A 14,598-nucleotide genomic window follows, 5' to 3' on the forward strand; every position below is an offset into this window, starting at 1 on the left:
TACGTCGACTGGTTTGGGACGTCAACAACTCAAACATACTGTGAAGATACAGGTCGACCGGTTTGGGTTATACGTCGACCGGTTCTTGAAAATCTTCACTCCCACTTTCCACTGTCCTCAATACACCCACTTCTGATCGTTCAACCACCCACGTCACAACACTTACGTGCAAAATTAATACATTTCAATATCAAATTATAATAACAATCACCACGTCGGTAACGTGATTTACAACACGTTACTTAGAATACACAAAACTGATTTTGAGTGAGTAATACTTGATTACATTTTCTCAAGGATCATTCACAAACTTAATTACATTCCCAAAACTATAATTACACATGAAATAGCTAAATACAAGATAGTAAAAATCATCTTCTAACAACTTTCAATTTTGAGGTGGATTGGCATCCGCCGGTTCTTTTCCAAGACCTGAAAAAAAAATAATATATAGTAGGGTGAGCTATATGCTTAGTAGGTGACACTTAAGACACACATCTTGTGTCCTTGTGAATCTAATCAAAGTATAGGCCAATGGGAAATGGGGATCATGCAATGTAGGGTTAAAACAACTTCAATATCAATTCCAAGTGTAAACAATGCAATGTAATGAAATGCAATGCATGATATGTCACTCCCCATTTTCATTTCTCAAAACCATACTTTCCAACTGTTAATACAGCCCGCCCTTTGGTAACCCCGCCGCAACATGAGAGGAGGATTGGCTAGTGTCCCTGACCCTTAGTAACCCCGCGGCGTCATTATGGGGCCCAGCTAGCTCAACCACGCTAGGGCGACTCCCTAGTCCCCTCTAGGCTATATTAACCTCCGGCCGGTTGGTAACTCCGCAGCGACCGGGTTTATCAAAACCATTTCACAAAAACTCTTCTCATAAAATTTCCGTTTTCATTTCAAAAACTGATTTCTCCCATTTCATGTAACCCAATGGCATGTACATGTATATGTGTCTCAAGCTTACAATATTATGGCATATAGAAGTTTTACATTTCATAATTACTTCACAACTAAGCATATATCATATTCAACATCATCAATTGAGTCATCAACACATTAAACACAACAAAACTATCACCACAACATGTTTTTCACATAGAACAAATCATAATCAAAATCATGAATTTCTCTAGACATCAATTAGACAACATTGAAACAATTAACTCTCAAATTAAGCATGTTTATCACACAAAGGAAATATAACTCACAATGGAACAAGAAGGAAGTGGATTAAGGGCCCTTACCTCAAGTTTGCACCAAAACCCTAAAGATGAGTCTCAATTTCGAATTCCCTAAGGAGGCTCAAAGCTGGAATTGATGGTACTCACGCGTAGAGCTTGTCGTATTCTCCGTTTTACCTCAAACGGCACCTTAATCCGCCAAGAATTGAGAGAATAATCAAAGCTTAAAGATTGCCTTTCAAGTGGAAAGAAAAAGAAAAGGAAAATGAGGGAGGGAGAGAGAGAATGTGTGGAGCAAAGAAGTGTGGTCTCAAGACCATTTCAAGTGTGAGTGGTGGGCCCCACCAGATTTTATTTTCTTTTCCCTTTTTCTTTTACTTCAATTCTTACACCATACACACAAGTGCACCACATGCAAATACTACTTAATCCACATAATTTAAAATGCACAATGCAAATGGACCCAACCACAATCCTGAACACAACATGCGAAAAGACAGAAATACCCTTGTCTCCACGAATTATTGGAAAAATGAAAATGCTGAAAAATCATAAATATCACAGTTTTTGATTCTCAAACAAACTCAAAAGGGTTCGGTCGACCGAAATGGCATTTCAGTCAATCGAAATGACTCAAAATTGTGCATATGAACCTGCTATGCACAAAAATGGAGAAAAGCTTCCAAGTCCCTCATGAATTCCCCATTTCATGATCAAATTGCTTAATATACAAGTAAATGAAGATGTGAACATACACGCAAGTGTAAAATAAAATTTTAAACATGCTACAATGACCTACGGCCTTATTACAATTCATTTACAACATTTGACATGTTAAACCTCCAAGTTAGAAAGATTACATTTCATAGACAAATCGTAACATGCTAACACTTGCATGTGAACAAGAATGTTTCTAAAGAAACTTTAACTCTCCAAACCATCAAAGATAAATGCCAATCTCCATATCTTGTAACCTGTACCTGAAATATGCCCCAGTAATGTAGGGGTGAGCAACATAAAGCTACTCGTAGGAAATTAGCATGCATCGACCTACGTTTTACAAGTTTATCACCTTAAGGTGAAACATGTTAAAGGAGTTCATACCACCTAACGTCTATGTCAAGATAAGACTCTGGGAACATCCTAAGCTACCCTAGATCATTTCTAGCATAAACCACATCATTCATGCCATTCCAACAACATAGTAGCATGCTTACACAAAGCAACAAAATGTAGATTCTCAAGGTTATCAACTTGAAATCTAAAATGCTATAATAACCAAAGTGGGTCATGCCACCTAACGTTTATGTTCCTAATAAATCTATAAGATCATTCCTAAGTCACATTTGAACAGTAAATCACAATCACAACATCTATGCAATTAACCAACATAGAAACATGTTATACAAAGCAACTAGATATAGATTCTCAAAGTTATCAACTTGAAATCTACAAGTACAAAAACAATTAAATATAACAATTTAGTACAATTAGAATTTCTACTACTACACGTCAAGACATAGATTCTCAAAGTTATCAACTTAAAATTTAAAAGTGTGAAAACAACTAAATATAATAATTTAGTATGGATGTACTTAACAACATCAAATCGCCAATAGCCAAAACCACAAGTCACAATTAAACATGATTGTTAACTGGAAATTGAATGCGAAAACAAATAGTGGAAGACTTGGACATCAAAGTCCCGGATTTTCGCTAAGAACAAAATGATTATTCCGGGCACTAACCCGCTGGGAAGACCACCCTAGTGCGCACTGTCTTAACGACTTAGAGGACTTAAGTCCCCATACTAGAGCCAAACTCTAGCCATCTCAGCTTAACAATGTCCCAAGTAACTCCAAAATAGTCCAAATAAGTTCACAACTTATACATAATTTATATAATGCATGAAAATCACCTTCCATGCACAAGTAGGTTGAAACCACACAATCCATGCCTTAGAGTTTCAATTCTAAAATGGCATACATAATGTCAACACAAAGTGTATAATTCATTACACAAGTCAATCATATATTCAATATTGGAATCAAGTTCTCATGAATATAAATTTAACAACAAGGTGATCAATACTTAAAACATAACCAAGTGACTTCACGACAAGTCCAAATCTATGATTTAAATATAGAAACAACTTCTACAACACATTTAAAATCTATGGAGCAATGATATAGAATTTAATTAAATCATAATAATTAAATCTCTAATTTCCAAATCAACTTTAAATGGTTCCAAACTAACATATGCTAGTACACAAATCCTAGTCATCACAATTATCAAGTTAAAAACTTAATTAAGCCAATGGAACCGCTAAATAGATTTTAATTAATTCTTTTAATTAAAATCTCTAAATTTTCATACTTATCCAAATGCTCTCAAATTAAAGTATGTTAAACAACATGCCAGAACTTAATTTAAAAGCATATCACATGTCAATTTCACGCAAGTTATGGCCATGGGAATAAACCTTTCACAAAATGTAAATATTTAATAAAATGTGCAATTCTTATTCAATAATTCTCAATTAAATATATGTTAACAAACATATTAAAACTAAGCTTTCTAGCATGCCACAATTCAAATCCAAGTTATATACACCTTTGAATTTTAAATCTTATACAAAGAAATAAAAATTACTAACTTTCTAGATTTGATACAAGGCATGCATATAAGTTGTATAATCATGAGAAACACTCAATATAACACATACAAAATCCTAAAATATTCTCTACCTCAATTTGATATGAAATCTCAAATCCCTACAAAAATGGAACGGCTCCGAATCCGGCGAAACTTCTAGGTTTTGTCGGGGACAACACCACGAACATGAATCCCTAAGAAGCCCCATGAAAAACATGACTTGACTATAATCTCGAACTCAAGAAGTGGCCAAAACGAGATTTCAATTGGTTGGAATCGAAGACTTCGCCAAGGGGAATAATAAACATAAAGGTACTACACATTTTCAACCAAGGGAAGTGGCCGGAAAAATGAAGAAGAAGACCGGCAACCATGGTTGCCATGGTTGGCCGGCCAAAAGAGAGGAGAGAGAGAGAAAAATATGATATTTTTTCTTAAGTGCTCATATTTATAGAAAACCCCTAAAAGTGTCCCGAAAGGGCCCCGCCGGGTCCGGAAAAATGGAATTTGAGCAGACGCGCTCAAACGGCAAAACTCCATGAACGAAAAAGACTCAAAATGAGAAAATAAGAATAACGGAAGAAACAACATCAAAAACTAAGTCCTGAACAGAAAGTTATGCCCCAAACAAGTTTGGCATTAACCGGGGCCAGAAACCCTGAAACTGGAAAATATCGACCAGAAGGGAATTCCAAGAGTACACGACTCGACGAAAAGTGTAAATGAATCCCATATGAGGATCCAGGCTCAAAACAAGGCATTTAACAATAACTTTCATTAATTGCACAATGGCCCTTCCAAAAAGTGAAAACTGCACTAATGCCCAGAATGAAAATATCTTCCAAAAATATTTTCTTAAAAACCCCTGAAATAAAATATCTTCAAAAGATATTTACGAAAAGCACCCCAGGAAAAAAAAAAAGATTCCAAAGAACTTTGCATCCATGCCCCTACGGACACCGGGAGCAACCAGAGTACTTTCTTGCAAAAGTAAAGATACGTATTTCATGGAAACCACTCAAGATGAAGATACGTGAAGTCTAAAATCAACTCCGAACACAAGAAGTGTGGTTACGCCAACAAAGTGACAAACGAGGAAAAGACAAAATAGGGAAAATGACGAAATAGGAAAAATGACGAAATGTGAATAGTGTCAATAAGTAAAAATATAGAAATGACTTGGTCCTTAAAAGAAGTTGTCAATCCAAAGAAAAGAGTCTTGGAAATCATTCTAGAGCACTCGAGACGACACTAATTAACGAGAAACCAAACTTAGAAAGAAAAAGACAGCGGAAAAAAATATCCGTAAAAATCTAAGAAAAGGAAATGAAGGAAAAAAATCGGGTCATTACAGGTATGTCCAATGTTATGTAATGGACACACACTTGGTATGGTTTGTTTATGTTCAAACTCACTTGTTTCTCAACCAATTTTATTTTCAGGTTCAAAACATACCATATTCTCAGCTGTCACAAACTCAGCTATCTACTTCTTATAGATATAATTAAATTTTCAAGTTCAAAGCATAGCATATTTTTTCAAGTTCTAAACATACCATATTCAGATTTAATGCTATGGTTTGTTTGTTGTTGTTAACAAAATGGTTAACAAATTTCTTGGTTGATTGACAGCTCAATGATGGATAGTGAGTATGCATGTTGGTAGTTAATATGGCCACAAAGTTGATGATGGTTTTGTTGTTGCAATTTATTGTAATACCCTCTAATTTTCAAAAGGATAGTCTCGGTATTTTGTTTAATTGTTTTCTGTTCATTAATTGTTTTTGGTTCATTAATCGTTTTGAATTATGTTTTAATATGTTATAATTGACTTTTTACTTATTTGATTTACTTGACTTATTTGTGTTATTTGAATTAATTAGTTGGTTTATTTGTTTTCTTTGGTTTAATTAATTATTTGAATTGTTTACATTAATTGTGATAATTGTGATTATTTATTTTCTGTAAATTGTATGTTATTTTCTGTTTTACATTAACTTGGAATTTTATTGGTTCTTTAATTGAATTAGTAATTACATGTTTTAATTTATGACTAGGTATAAAAGTGTGGTTAGGGTTTTAGTTCTGTTTAGGTTTAATTTAATGCGCCGACAGGGTTTATAAATTAGGTTGTGTTTATGGGCCGCGTTTCAGACTTTAGATGTAATTGGACTTAGGGTTTTGGTTGCCTATAAATATATAAGAGAAGTCTGCTTAGGGACAAAAAATAATAAAACCAAAACACGTCTGTGGAATTAGAAACGAGGAACAGAGGAAGTTGTAGGAGGAATCGCCGGAGATCGTAGAAGACAACGTAGAGATTTTTAACAAAAAAATCTCAAAAGGCAAGTTCTAACCTTACTCTCTCCCTTATACTCATGTTCTTTGCATACTCAATAGTTCCAGGATGAGTTACATGTTTAAAAATAAAAACGTTAGCTGTTTCATGTTTAGAGTTTCACTGAAACTGAATTTGTTTTAAAATTGTAAACTGTTTACCTTTGAACTTTCTTGTTTAATTCTTGGTTTAATCCATATTAGTAGCATAATAAAGACTGAATTAAGGGTTGGAATCTTCTGGGATTAAGTTAAACTCTCTGAAAACCTATACTGTGAAGTGTCGGAGGCGTAAACGGCGACTGGAGAGGAGAACACGAAGAAGAAGAGGGAGAGAGCCGGCTCCTATTGGATTGGAGCCGGCTCTCCTTGGACTGGAGGCGGCTCCAATGGTCTAGGAGCCGGCTCCAGGGCCATTGGAGGCGGCTCCAATATTCTGGAGCCGGCTCCAGGTTGTTTGTTCGTGGATTTTTTGGTTCTGTTGGTTGTTTTTCCAATTTTCCGTGATTAGGCTTCCTAGTGATTGTTTTAATGTGTTTTAGTGGAGAATAAATACTGTAATGGATGGTTTAGGAGTGGTCTAGAGTAAACATAAATATGCAAAGATCAGATTAACATAGAATTGGACACAAAGCATTAATCATTAGGATTACATGGAGTTAATTACGAATGTCTTGTAGACTTGTGTGGGTTTGGAGTTTCTAACTTCCAGATTATAATGTAAAATTTCTTGTGAGAGTTTGTGCACTGCTAATTGCAAATTCTTAGAGTATACCTACATACAAGGAATCTGTATTTTTGCTAAAGATTAATTGATGATTAAACTTAGCATTTAATTCGTCAATTTTGTTGAATAGGAGCTTAACAGTATGATAAATTGTCTAGATTTATTATGCATGCCATGGAAATAAATATTATAACATTTGTTTAAGCTCTGTTAATTATGGATACCGGGAATAAACTTATATTTACAGACACAGTCCTGTGGGGGATCAGGTAACGGATTACTGTTGGATTAATTAAGCATGTTTTTCTGGTATACTTTAATGTGCTTAGTTTGGAACTGTGGGTTTTGACACTGATACTGTTAGTACTTAATCAGTGGTTGGATTTATTAAAGCATGATGGTTAATCTATTCTAACATGGTTAGGTTGGAATTGTTGGTTTTGGCATTTATAAATTATTTAAATGCGTGGAATAGAGTAATTAATATTGATATTTATGTTTCCAATGTTAATCAATTTGTTGGGACTATTCAAGAACGGTTGTTACTACGTTCTGATATGCTTGATATGGACTCGTTGATATTGTTATGTACTTGTATATGCTTTATCAACTATCGGACGGATTGGATTGTATGTACCGGTATGGGACGGTGACATACTAGGTTTGGATTAGCTCAAATTGCTAAGTCCTACCTATTTTGGAGTAAGGGCACGGGTTATAAAATACAATCCTCCTTATATATATAAATCGGTACGGTTGAATACGCCGAGTGACTTACTGGATTTCTTGTGGATGGTTAGAAACGGAGTTTAGATATATTTTTATGTTACCGTGTCATGAGCTTGAGTCTCAGTGTCGACGGTTAGGGTGCGTATATGCAGTTGGATGTGTAGCTGACTGTGAAGGTTGAGGTATACCCTGTTTAGGTTTAGGTACTCATGCCCACTCAGGTGCGTATTGTGTGATGCCTTCTATCCAGGTTGAGACCCCCTTCATGGCCTAGCGAGAGTCCAGTAGTGTGGATATATTTATGTACGGATTATTAGTTATTGTTGAACTATTTAGTATGTACATGCGTATCGAGTCTCTGCTTGGATTGTAGTAGGATAGAACTTGTTCGTGGGCCTGACCCACTCCTATTTTTCAGGTGTACGTCAGTTCCAGGCTTGAGCTTGTTCGTGCTAAGCAGAGACGATCTTCCATTCTACCGACGATGTAGGATTTCTTTCCAGATCTTGGATTTGGTTTTTATCTTTCAATTTACTTTCATTCAGTGTGAGATTTTTATAGGGGTCCACTAGAGATGGATTCCCGAGTTGTTCAAATTATGGATATTTGGTTTATCAAATTTAAGTATTTAATTATTTAAGGATTATCTTTTAGTTCTTTTCAGCTTTAAACTTTCATTTCTTAATTCATTTTGTATTCCGTGTTCGTTATAAAATATTAATTGTTTGATATTCCTTCGGGTTTGAGCCTGGGCCTGATCAACCCGTGTCTCGGATCCGAGGGGTATCACAGTTATGACATTGTTTTTGACTTAAAGACTCCCTTTTTTTGGTGTTTGCTAAAGATAATAGGAGTTCAAACTACATGTAAGGGTTTTTTTTTTTGCAGTTGTCACTCTACTGTTGCTGACTTGAAAAGTCTGATTTTTTGGTGATTGTTAAAGATAATGGAGTGAAGACTACACATGTTGGCTTTTTTGGTGTTGTCACTCTGTGGTTATGTGAAATACTAGCTCAAAACAGTCTTCTTATGTAACTTTAATGAATGTATGGTTATTTTATCAGTGTAACTGTTCTAAACTTTTCTGAATGTATGGTTGCTTTATCAGTGTAACTGTTCTAAACTTTTCTAAATGTATGACTGCTTTATCAGTATGAAGTGTTTTTATTTTTTATATTTTTTTGCTACAATTGAATGTATGATAGGCTATGTATGGCTGTTTTTATATAATAGGTACTTTGCAGTGTTTAAAGTTTTGCATTCAATAGGTGCACATTTTAAGACAAGGTCGTGCAATTGAATTGAATATGATAGCACTAACTGCTTACCCACAGTGACTGCAGATATTTCAGTGACTGCACTAAGTGCTTCACCAAGTATGACATTGCTTCCCCATATTATAATAACACTAACTACTTCCCCACAATAACTGCAGATATTTCAGTGACTGCACTAAGTGCTTCACCAAGTATGACATTGCTTCCCCACATTATAATAACACTAACTGTTTCCCCACAATAACTGCAGATATTTCAGTGACTACACTAAGTGCTTCACCAAGTATGATATTGCTTCCCCACATTATAATAGCCTGCATTGACTGCACTAAGTGCATTGAAAACAATTCTGTATACAACATGCAACCAGAAAATTAACTAAAATAACTGCATTGCTTATCACTCCCTCATGACAGGTTTTAGAAAATTGTCAAAGTATTGATGAATATATTGAAGCTTAAGTCACTCTATACACACATGTATTCAGTCACAAACACATACATGTATTATCCTGCTTATCAAAGTCAAAACAGAGCAAATGTCATAAAAGAATATTTCTTTGGTATAGAATGTATATAGATGTGATTATACAACACTCATAGTTCTGATAAAATGAAAAATGTTCTTTTCACTTGTTGCTTTATGTTTCGAAGGCTGTAAATCTGTTATTGAGGAAATTTTGCAAATGCCTTTGGTGCTTTTCTCTACTTGTTGAATGTGAAGAACATAGTCTTTTGGCTTTAATTGTATTATCTTTAGCTGAAATGTTTTTTTCCAACCATTTACATTTTTTGTCATTGCATTGCACAACACATACAACCAAAAAATAGATACAATTGCATTACACTGTCATTAAACAAAATATACACCATTTTCATTCAACATACTAAAACTATTACAAAAGGTTTAAATGATACATAAAGATACAAGACTACTAAATCCCAACCAAAAAATTCCACTCCTAAAATTGATCTTCAACATACAACACTATCAAGTCCTAGCCAAAAAACTCACTTCATAAAAAGGCAACCAAATAAGATTATAACTGACAACCCAAAGAAGAACATGCTTCCAATAAAGATTAACTTAGCAATTGCAATGAATGAACTGAGAGGCACAACATGACCTACTCGAGCTTCATCTTCATCTTCAATGGCTTCACCGAAACCTGTTGGAGGAGTCCACCATTGGAAAAAATTACATTCCTTATTCTTGCAATTGAAATAGAGCTTGCCAGGATTGTTAGTTGATTCAGATATGAACACAGCCACCCTTTTGTCACAACAACATTTCCTATTCCTGAAAGGACCCCTTCGCACCACACCTCGAAAACTACGACTTACAAATGATTCAAAACTCATTTTCTGCAAATAATACCATATAAATGAAAATTAATAGAGAAAATAATACCATATATATATTTACTGAGAAAATAGACCATATATATACATAGAGACAGAAAAAGAGATGGATACGCTTACAACACGATGATGAACAAAGTGAAAAAAATTTGTTCGCTCTTTCCAAACTACAGACCTAGAGAATGATAACAACCCTTACCAAGATGCACAGCTAATAGGCACAAAAGCACGATGATAGTATCTTGTTTCTGACCACCAAATTCAGCAAGATGCACAGCTAATTGAAAACGAAGACAAACCTAACCCTAGAAGGTTGCAGAGTTGTCAATTTAGAGAATTTTTCATAAATGTTTGTTTGGCTTGGTTTAATTATAAGGAATGGGCTTTGGGTCAACGGTTGGAAATTAGGGACATTATTGTCCTTTCATACTTCTATGAGTAATATAGTCATTTAAAATTAAAAGACCAATTTTAACGATCATATATCACCGGACATTGGACGGATGGGGTCATCTGCAATAATTTTGCATAGTCTAGGGGATTAGTTGCATTTTTTGAAGTTTAGGGGGTTAGTTGCATTTTTTGAAGTTTAGGGGGTTAGTTGCAGATTTCACAATAGTCCAGGAGGGTTTGTTGCATTTTACCCTAAAAATAAATTAAAAAAACCAATTTTTGGTAAAGGCCCTTAAGACCATTGCCCAAAACAATACTAATTGGACCGTTGAAATAAAAGGGCCCTACAGTGCAGTCCTGTGGTTGAGGGCTTGCTTTCAAAATTGGCCCGCCTGACCTAGGCCCTGTTTGGTAATACTTTCAGTTTCGGTTTTCTGCTGAAATTTTCATTTTTAAAGAAAAAAAACCGCAACAAAATCAGTTTGGTAATTCCATTTTAATTTTTCACATTTGAATTTTTTTGAAAACTAGTTGTCATTTCATTCACAATTCTCACAACTCCAAAATTAAGTTTTGATTTTAAGTTTTAGTTTTCAAATACTGCTATTTATTATTTTACTATTTTCCACAATTAGAGAAATATTATTTTATTATTTTTCAATTATAATTAAATAGTAAATAAAATATTATTATATTATTTTTCAAAGTATATAAAATATTATTTTATTATTTTTCAATCATACTTGAATAGTATATAAAATATTATTTTATTATTTTGCAATCATACTATAATAGTAAATAAAATAAAATAAAAATATTTGTATACACTCTAATAGTAAAATTTAAAATATTCTCTTATTATTTTTCAATTATACTATAATAGAAAATAAAATAGTCATTTAAAAAAAAAAAAATAAGAAACACAATTTCTCGTTTCTGTTTTAAAAATTCAACAATAAATGTACGTTAACAAATTATTTTTATTTTGATAGAAATGAACACACATTTTCAAAATTTGTGGTTTTCACATACGGTGTAAAAGTACAATAAAAAATAAAAATCCCAACTCGCATTTGTTTCGCAAGTTTTCAGTCCCACCTTATGAGATTGAGTCGGAGCATGCCCTGAGAGCAAAAAGTGGACTTTGAGCCCGCAAAGAATGAATTTGGGGGAGTCCAATTGAACTTCTTTTAGGTTATACTATAATATTTTATCTATAATTGAAGAATTTTTTAAAGTTAGCGTTAATAAGGGTTACCCAATAATTTATCCCGTAAATAAATATTGATGGTGGAAATTAATACTGTAAAAGTTTAACGTGTTTCATTTTCCTTTGCCCAATTTGCTTGTTTATATTGGTGGCAAATAGTTTTTTTCTCTCTCTCAAATAGCGTATTGTTTGCGTCTCTTTCACCGAGTATTGAGTTTCAGAGAGTCTGCTGGCTGCTTGCTCTGGATGTCCCCACAACAAGAAGTGCGTAGCCTACAGATTTCAAAGGGAAAAAACAAGAAAATCACAGTTGCTTTCATTTTCATGCTGTTCTTACTCGCCAAAAGGTACGAACAATGATTCTTTCCCAGATGTTTTCACCGTCCTCCTTTCGTGTTATCTTGAAGATTTTTCTTCCTTCGTAGTTGAAGAAAAATGGTAGTATTTTGATTTCAATTGAAATTGGATTTGGGGTTTAGGTTTTCAATCGAATCAATAGAAAAGGGGGCAAATGGCGACTTGTAATGAAATTCCCAAGGATGTGATTATTGAGATCCTCTTAATGCTTCCTGTGAAATCACTGATTCGGGCCAGGGTGGTTTGCAAAAATTGGTACTCTATCATCATAAACCCTAGTTTTGTTACTAAGCACTTGAACCACCACGCCAACAGTGGCCGTCTTTTTGTTAACCGTTATGACAAAATTTCCCACAAATATACATTCTCATTGTTCCCTGACCAAACACTAGCCGGTTCTCCTCCGGTGTGTCAGGATGTGGTGGTGGATATGCCCTACCATCTTGTTGCCAATCTCTTTAACGGCATACTGTGTCTGTGCGATCCCTCTTATCGTTTTGCTCTCTGGAATCCGGCAACCAGAGAATTTAGGTCCCTCCCTGAACTCTCTCCTAACTTTCTACCCGATATGGTGAGTGGCCAAGAAACTTACGGATTTGGTTTTGATCCCATTACCAATGATTACAAGGTGGTTTGGATTTGGAACACTTGGGATCCTTGTAAAGAAATAAATAGTCCTTATGAGGCTGCTGTGTATACCCTTTCCACCGATTCCTGGAGATATCTTGATCATGTTGCTTTGCCTTATCCTATCATTGACACCCCTCTGTCTAACACATGCATTAATAGAGTTTATCACTGGTTTGCTATGGACAATGACCGCCATGCTCTAATCCTTTCATTTGACATGGGCAATGAATTGTTTCATGAGATAAGTCATATTACTCGATATTCAAAACATGCAGTTCTTGCAGCCTACAATAATTCTCTTGCTCTGATTAATTATGATTCATTTTCTACTGTTGACATATGGGCGATGATGGAAGAAGGGTGTTGGACAAAACAATCAACTCTTCAACTCCCTGATTTCATAGAGGGACTGCTTGGGTTTTGGACGAATGGTCAGATTTTTATGGAATCTGAAGGTGGTGATAGTCACGTGGCGTTATATGATCTAGAGACTCGTGAAATTAAGAAATTTGCATCTGAGATTTGGGCCGAATGTTTGGTCTACAGGGAGAGCCTAGTCTCAATTAGGGGCAGAGATGGGTTCCTAGAACATGATCAGTTGTCTGATGTAGATAAAGTTCTAAACTTTTGTGAATGATTTAGTTCAGTCAATGAGGATGTTGAAATTTCTTGCTCAACCATTTTTTTTTTTTTTTCTTTTTTACTTACAGTTGTCTTTTGGTTTTTAGATTTGTCCTTGGGTAAGACTGCCAGGTTGAGTCATCTGTTTTTTTGTGGGTTTATGGTTTACGAATTTTGTTGGCTATGAATTTTTGAACGAATTTGTGGCAGTGGCAAATGTCTTGGAACTTATATTTCATTTCTTGATGAGCAATACTACTATAAATTTTCAAATTTTTTTGGGTATAAAGATAGGTGGGCCAAGGTATTGTTCAAATAAAAAGTAAAAAGAGTGATTAATTTGCTTGTGCTTCTTCAGCCGGCCTAAAAATTGGATCAAATATGATTTTCCTAGCTTGAATTTTTTTGTTACAAGATAGGTGGCCCAAGTGTAACCCATGTTAAATATTTTGTGGTTGTTAACAAAGCAGCTTAAACATAGGGCTGAACCCTTGCCATATTATCCTAACTTCGCTCTTCTTTTGTGGTGTAAACCATTGCCCGGTGATTATTTAAGCTTGCACTGTTATTTTTGAGAATTTTGAGTCACTTTTTATGACAATCTTAGTATACCTACCCTAATGCGAATTTAAATAAAAGGGATTATTTAAGCTCTTTCCTTTGCTGACTCAAGGTGGATCTGTTGCTAAATCTTCCTCTTAAAGGAGTCCAGTAATCTGCTTCTGGGGTTTGTCATTTTATGTTGTTTCTGTCCATTCTGTCTTCCTGTGTTCTAAAGTGAATGTCTAGCTGATTACTTATCAAAAAAAAAAAATCATATATATCTCTACTTGATTGCTTCGACTCATAAAAGAAACTCTCTTTTTACCCGGCTTTAATGGCAAATCTCAAGTGAATTCCATTCTACGAGTTAGATATTGAGTCCAGTAAAATGGAATGGAATGAATTGAAGATTTATGTTGTAATATGTATGCTTGTAGAAATGGCTTAAATTCTCTCTATGTAGACTACTTTAGCAATCCTATGAATGGCTTTCCGCTAAATATGATTTTCTAGGAACAAATTTATGTGGATTTGGGACACTACTAAATTTTAGATGTATA

At 34.6% G+C, this 14,598-nt stretch overlaps 1 protein-coding gene across 1 annotated transcript; it reads left to right on the forward strand.

Moving 5' to 3' along the window:
- Nucleotides 1–12,398: 12,398 nt before the first annotated feature.
- Nucleotides 12,399–13,511, forward strand: LOC132301149 (F-box protein CPR1-like). Its single transcript, XM_059798427.1, has one exon. The coding sequence runs from the start codon at nucleotides 12,399–12,401 to the stop codon at nucleotides 13,509–13,511; it is 1,113 nt and encodes a 370-aa protein (XP_059654410.1).
- Nucleotides 13,512–14,598: the final 1,087 nt, after the last annotated feature.

This window comes from Cornus florida, unplaced genomic scaffold (assembly GCF_030987335.1).
Source record: "Cornus florida cultivar Cherokee Brave unplaced genomic scaffold, ASM3098733v1 CherokeeBrave_3.0.0_Hap2_Chr03, whole genome shotgun sequence".
In the NCBI taxonomy this organism is placed as follows: domain Eukaryota; kingdom Viridiplantae; phylum Streptophyta; class Magnoliopsida; order Cornales; family Cornaceae; genus Cornus; species Cornus florida.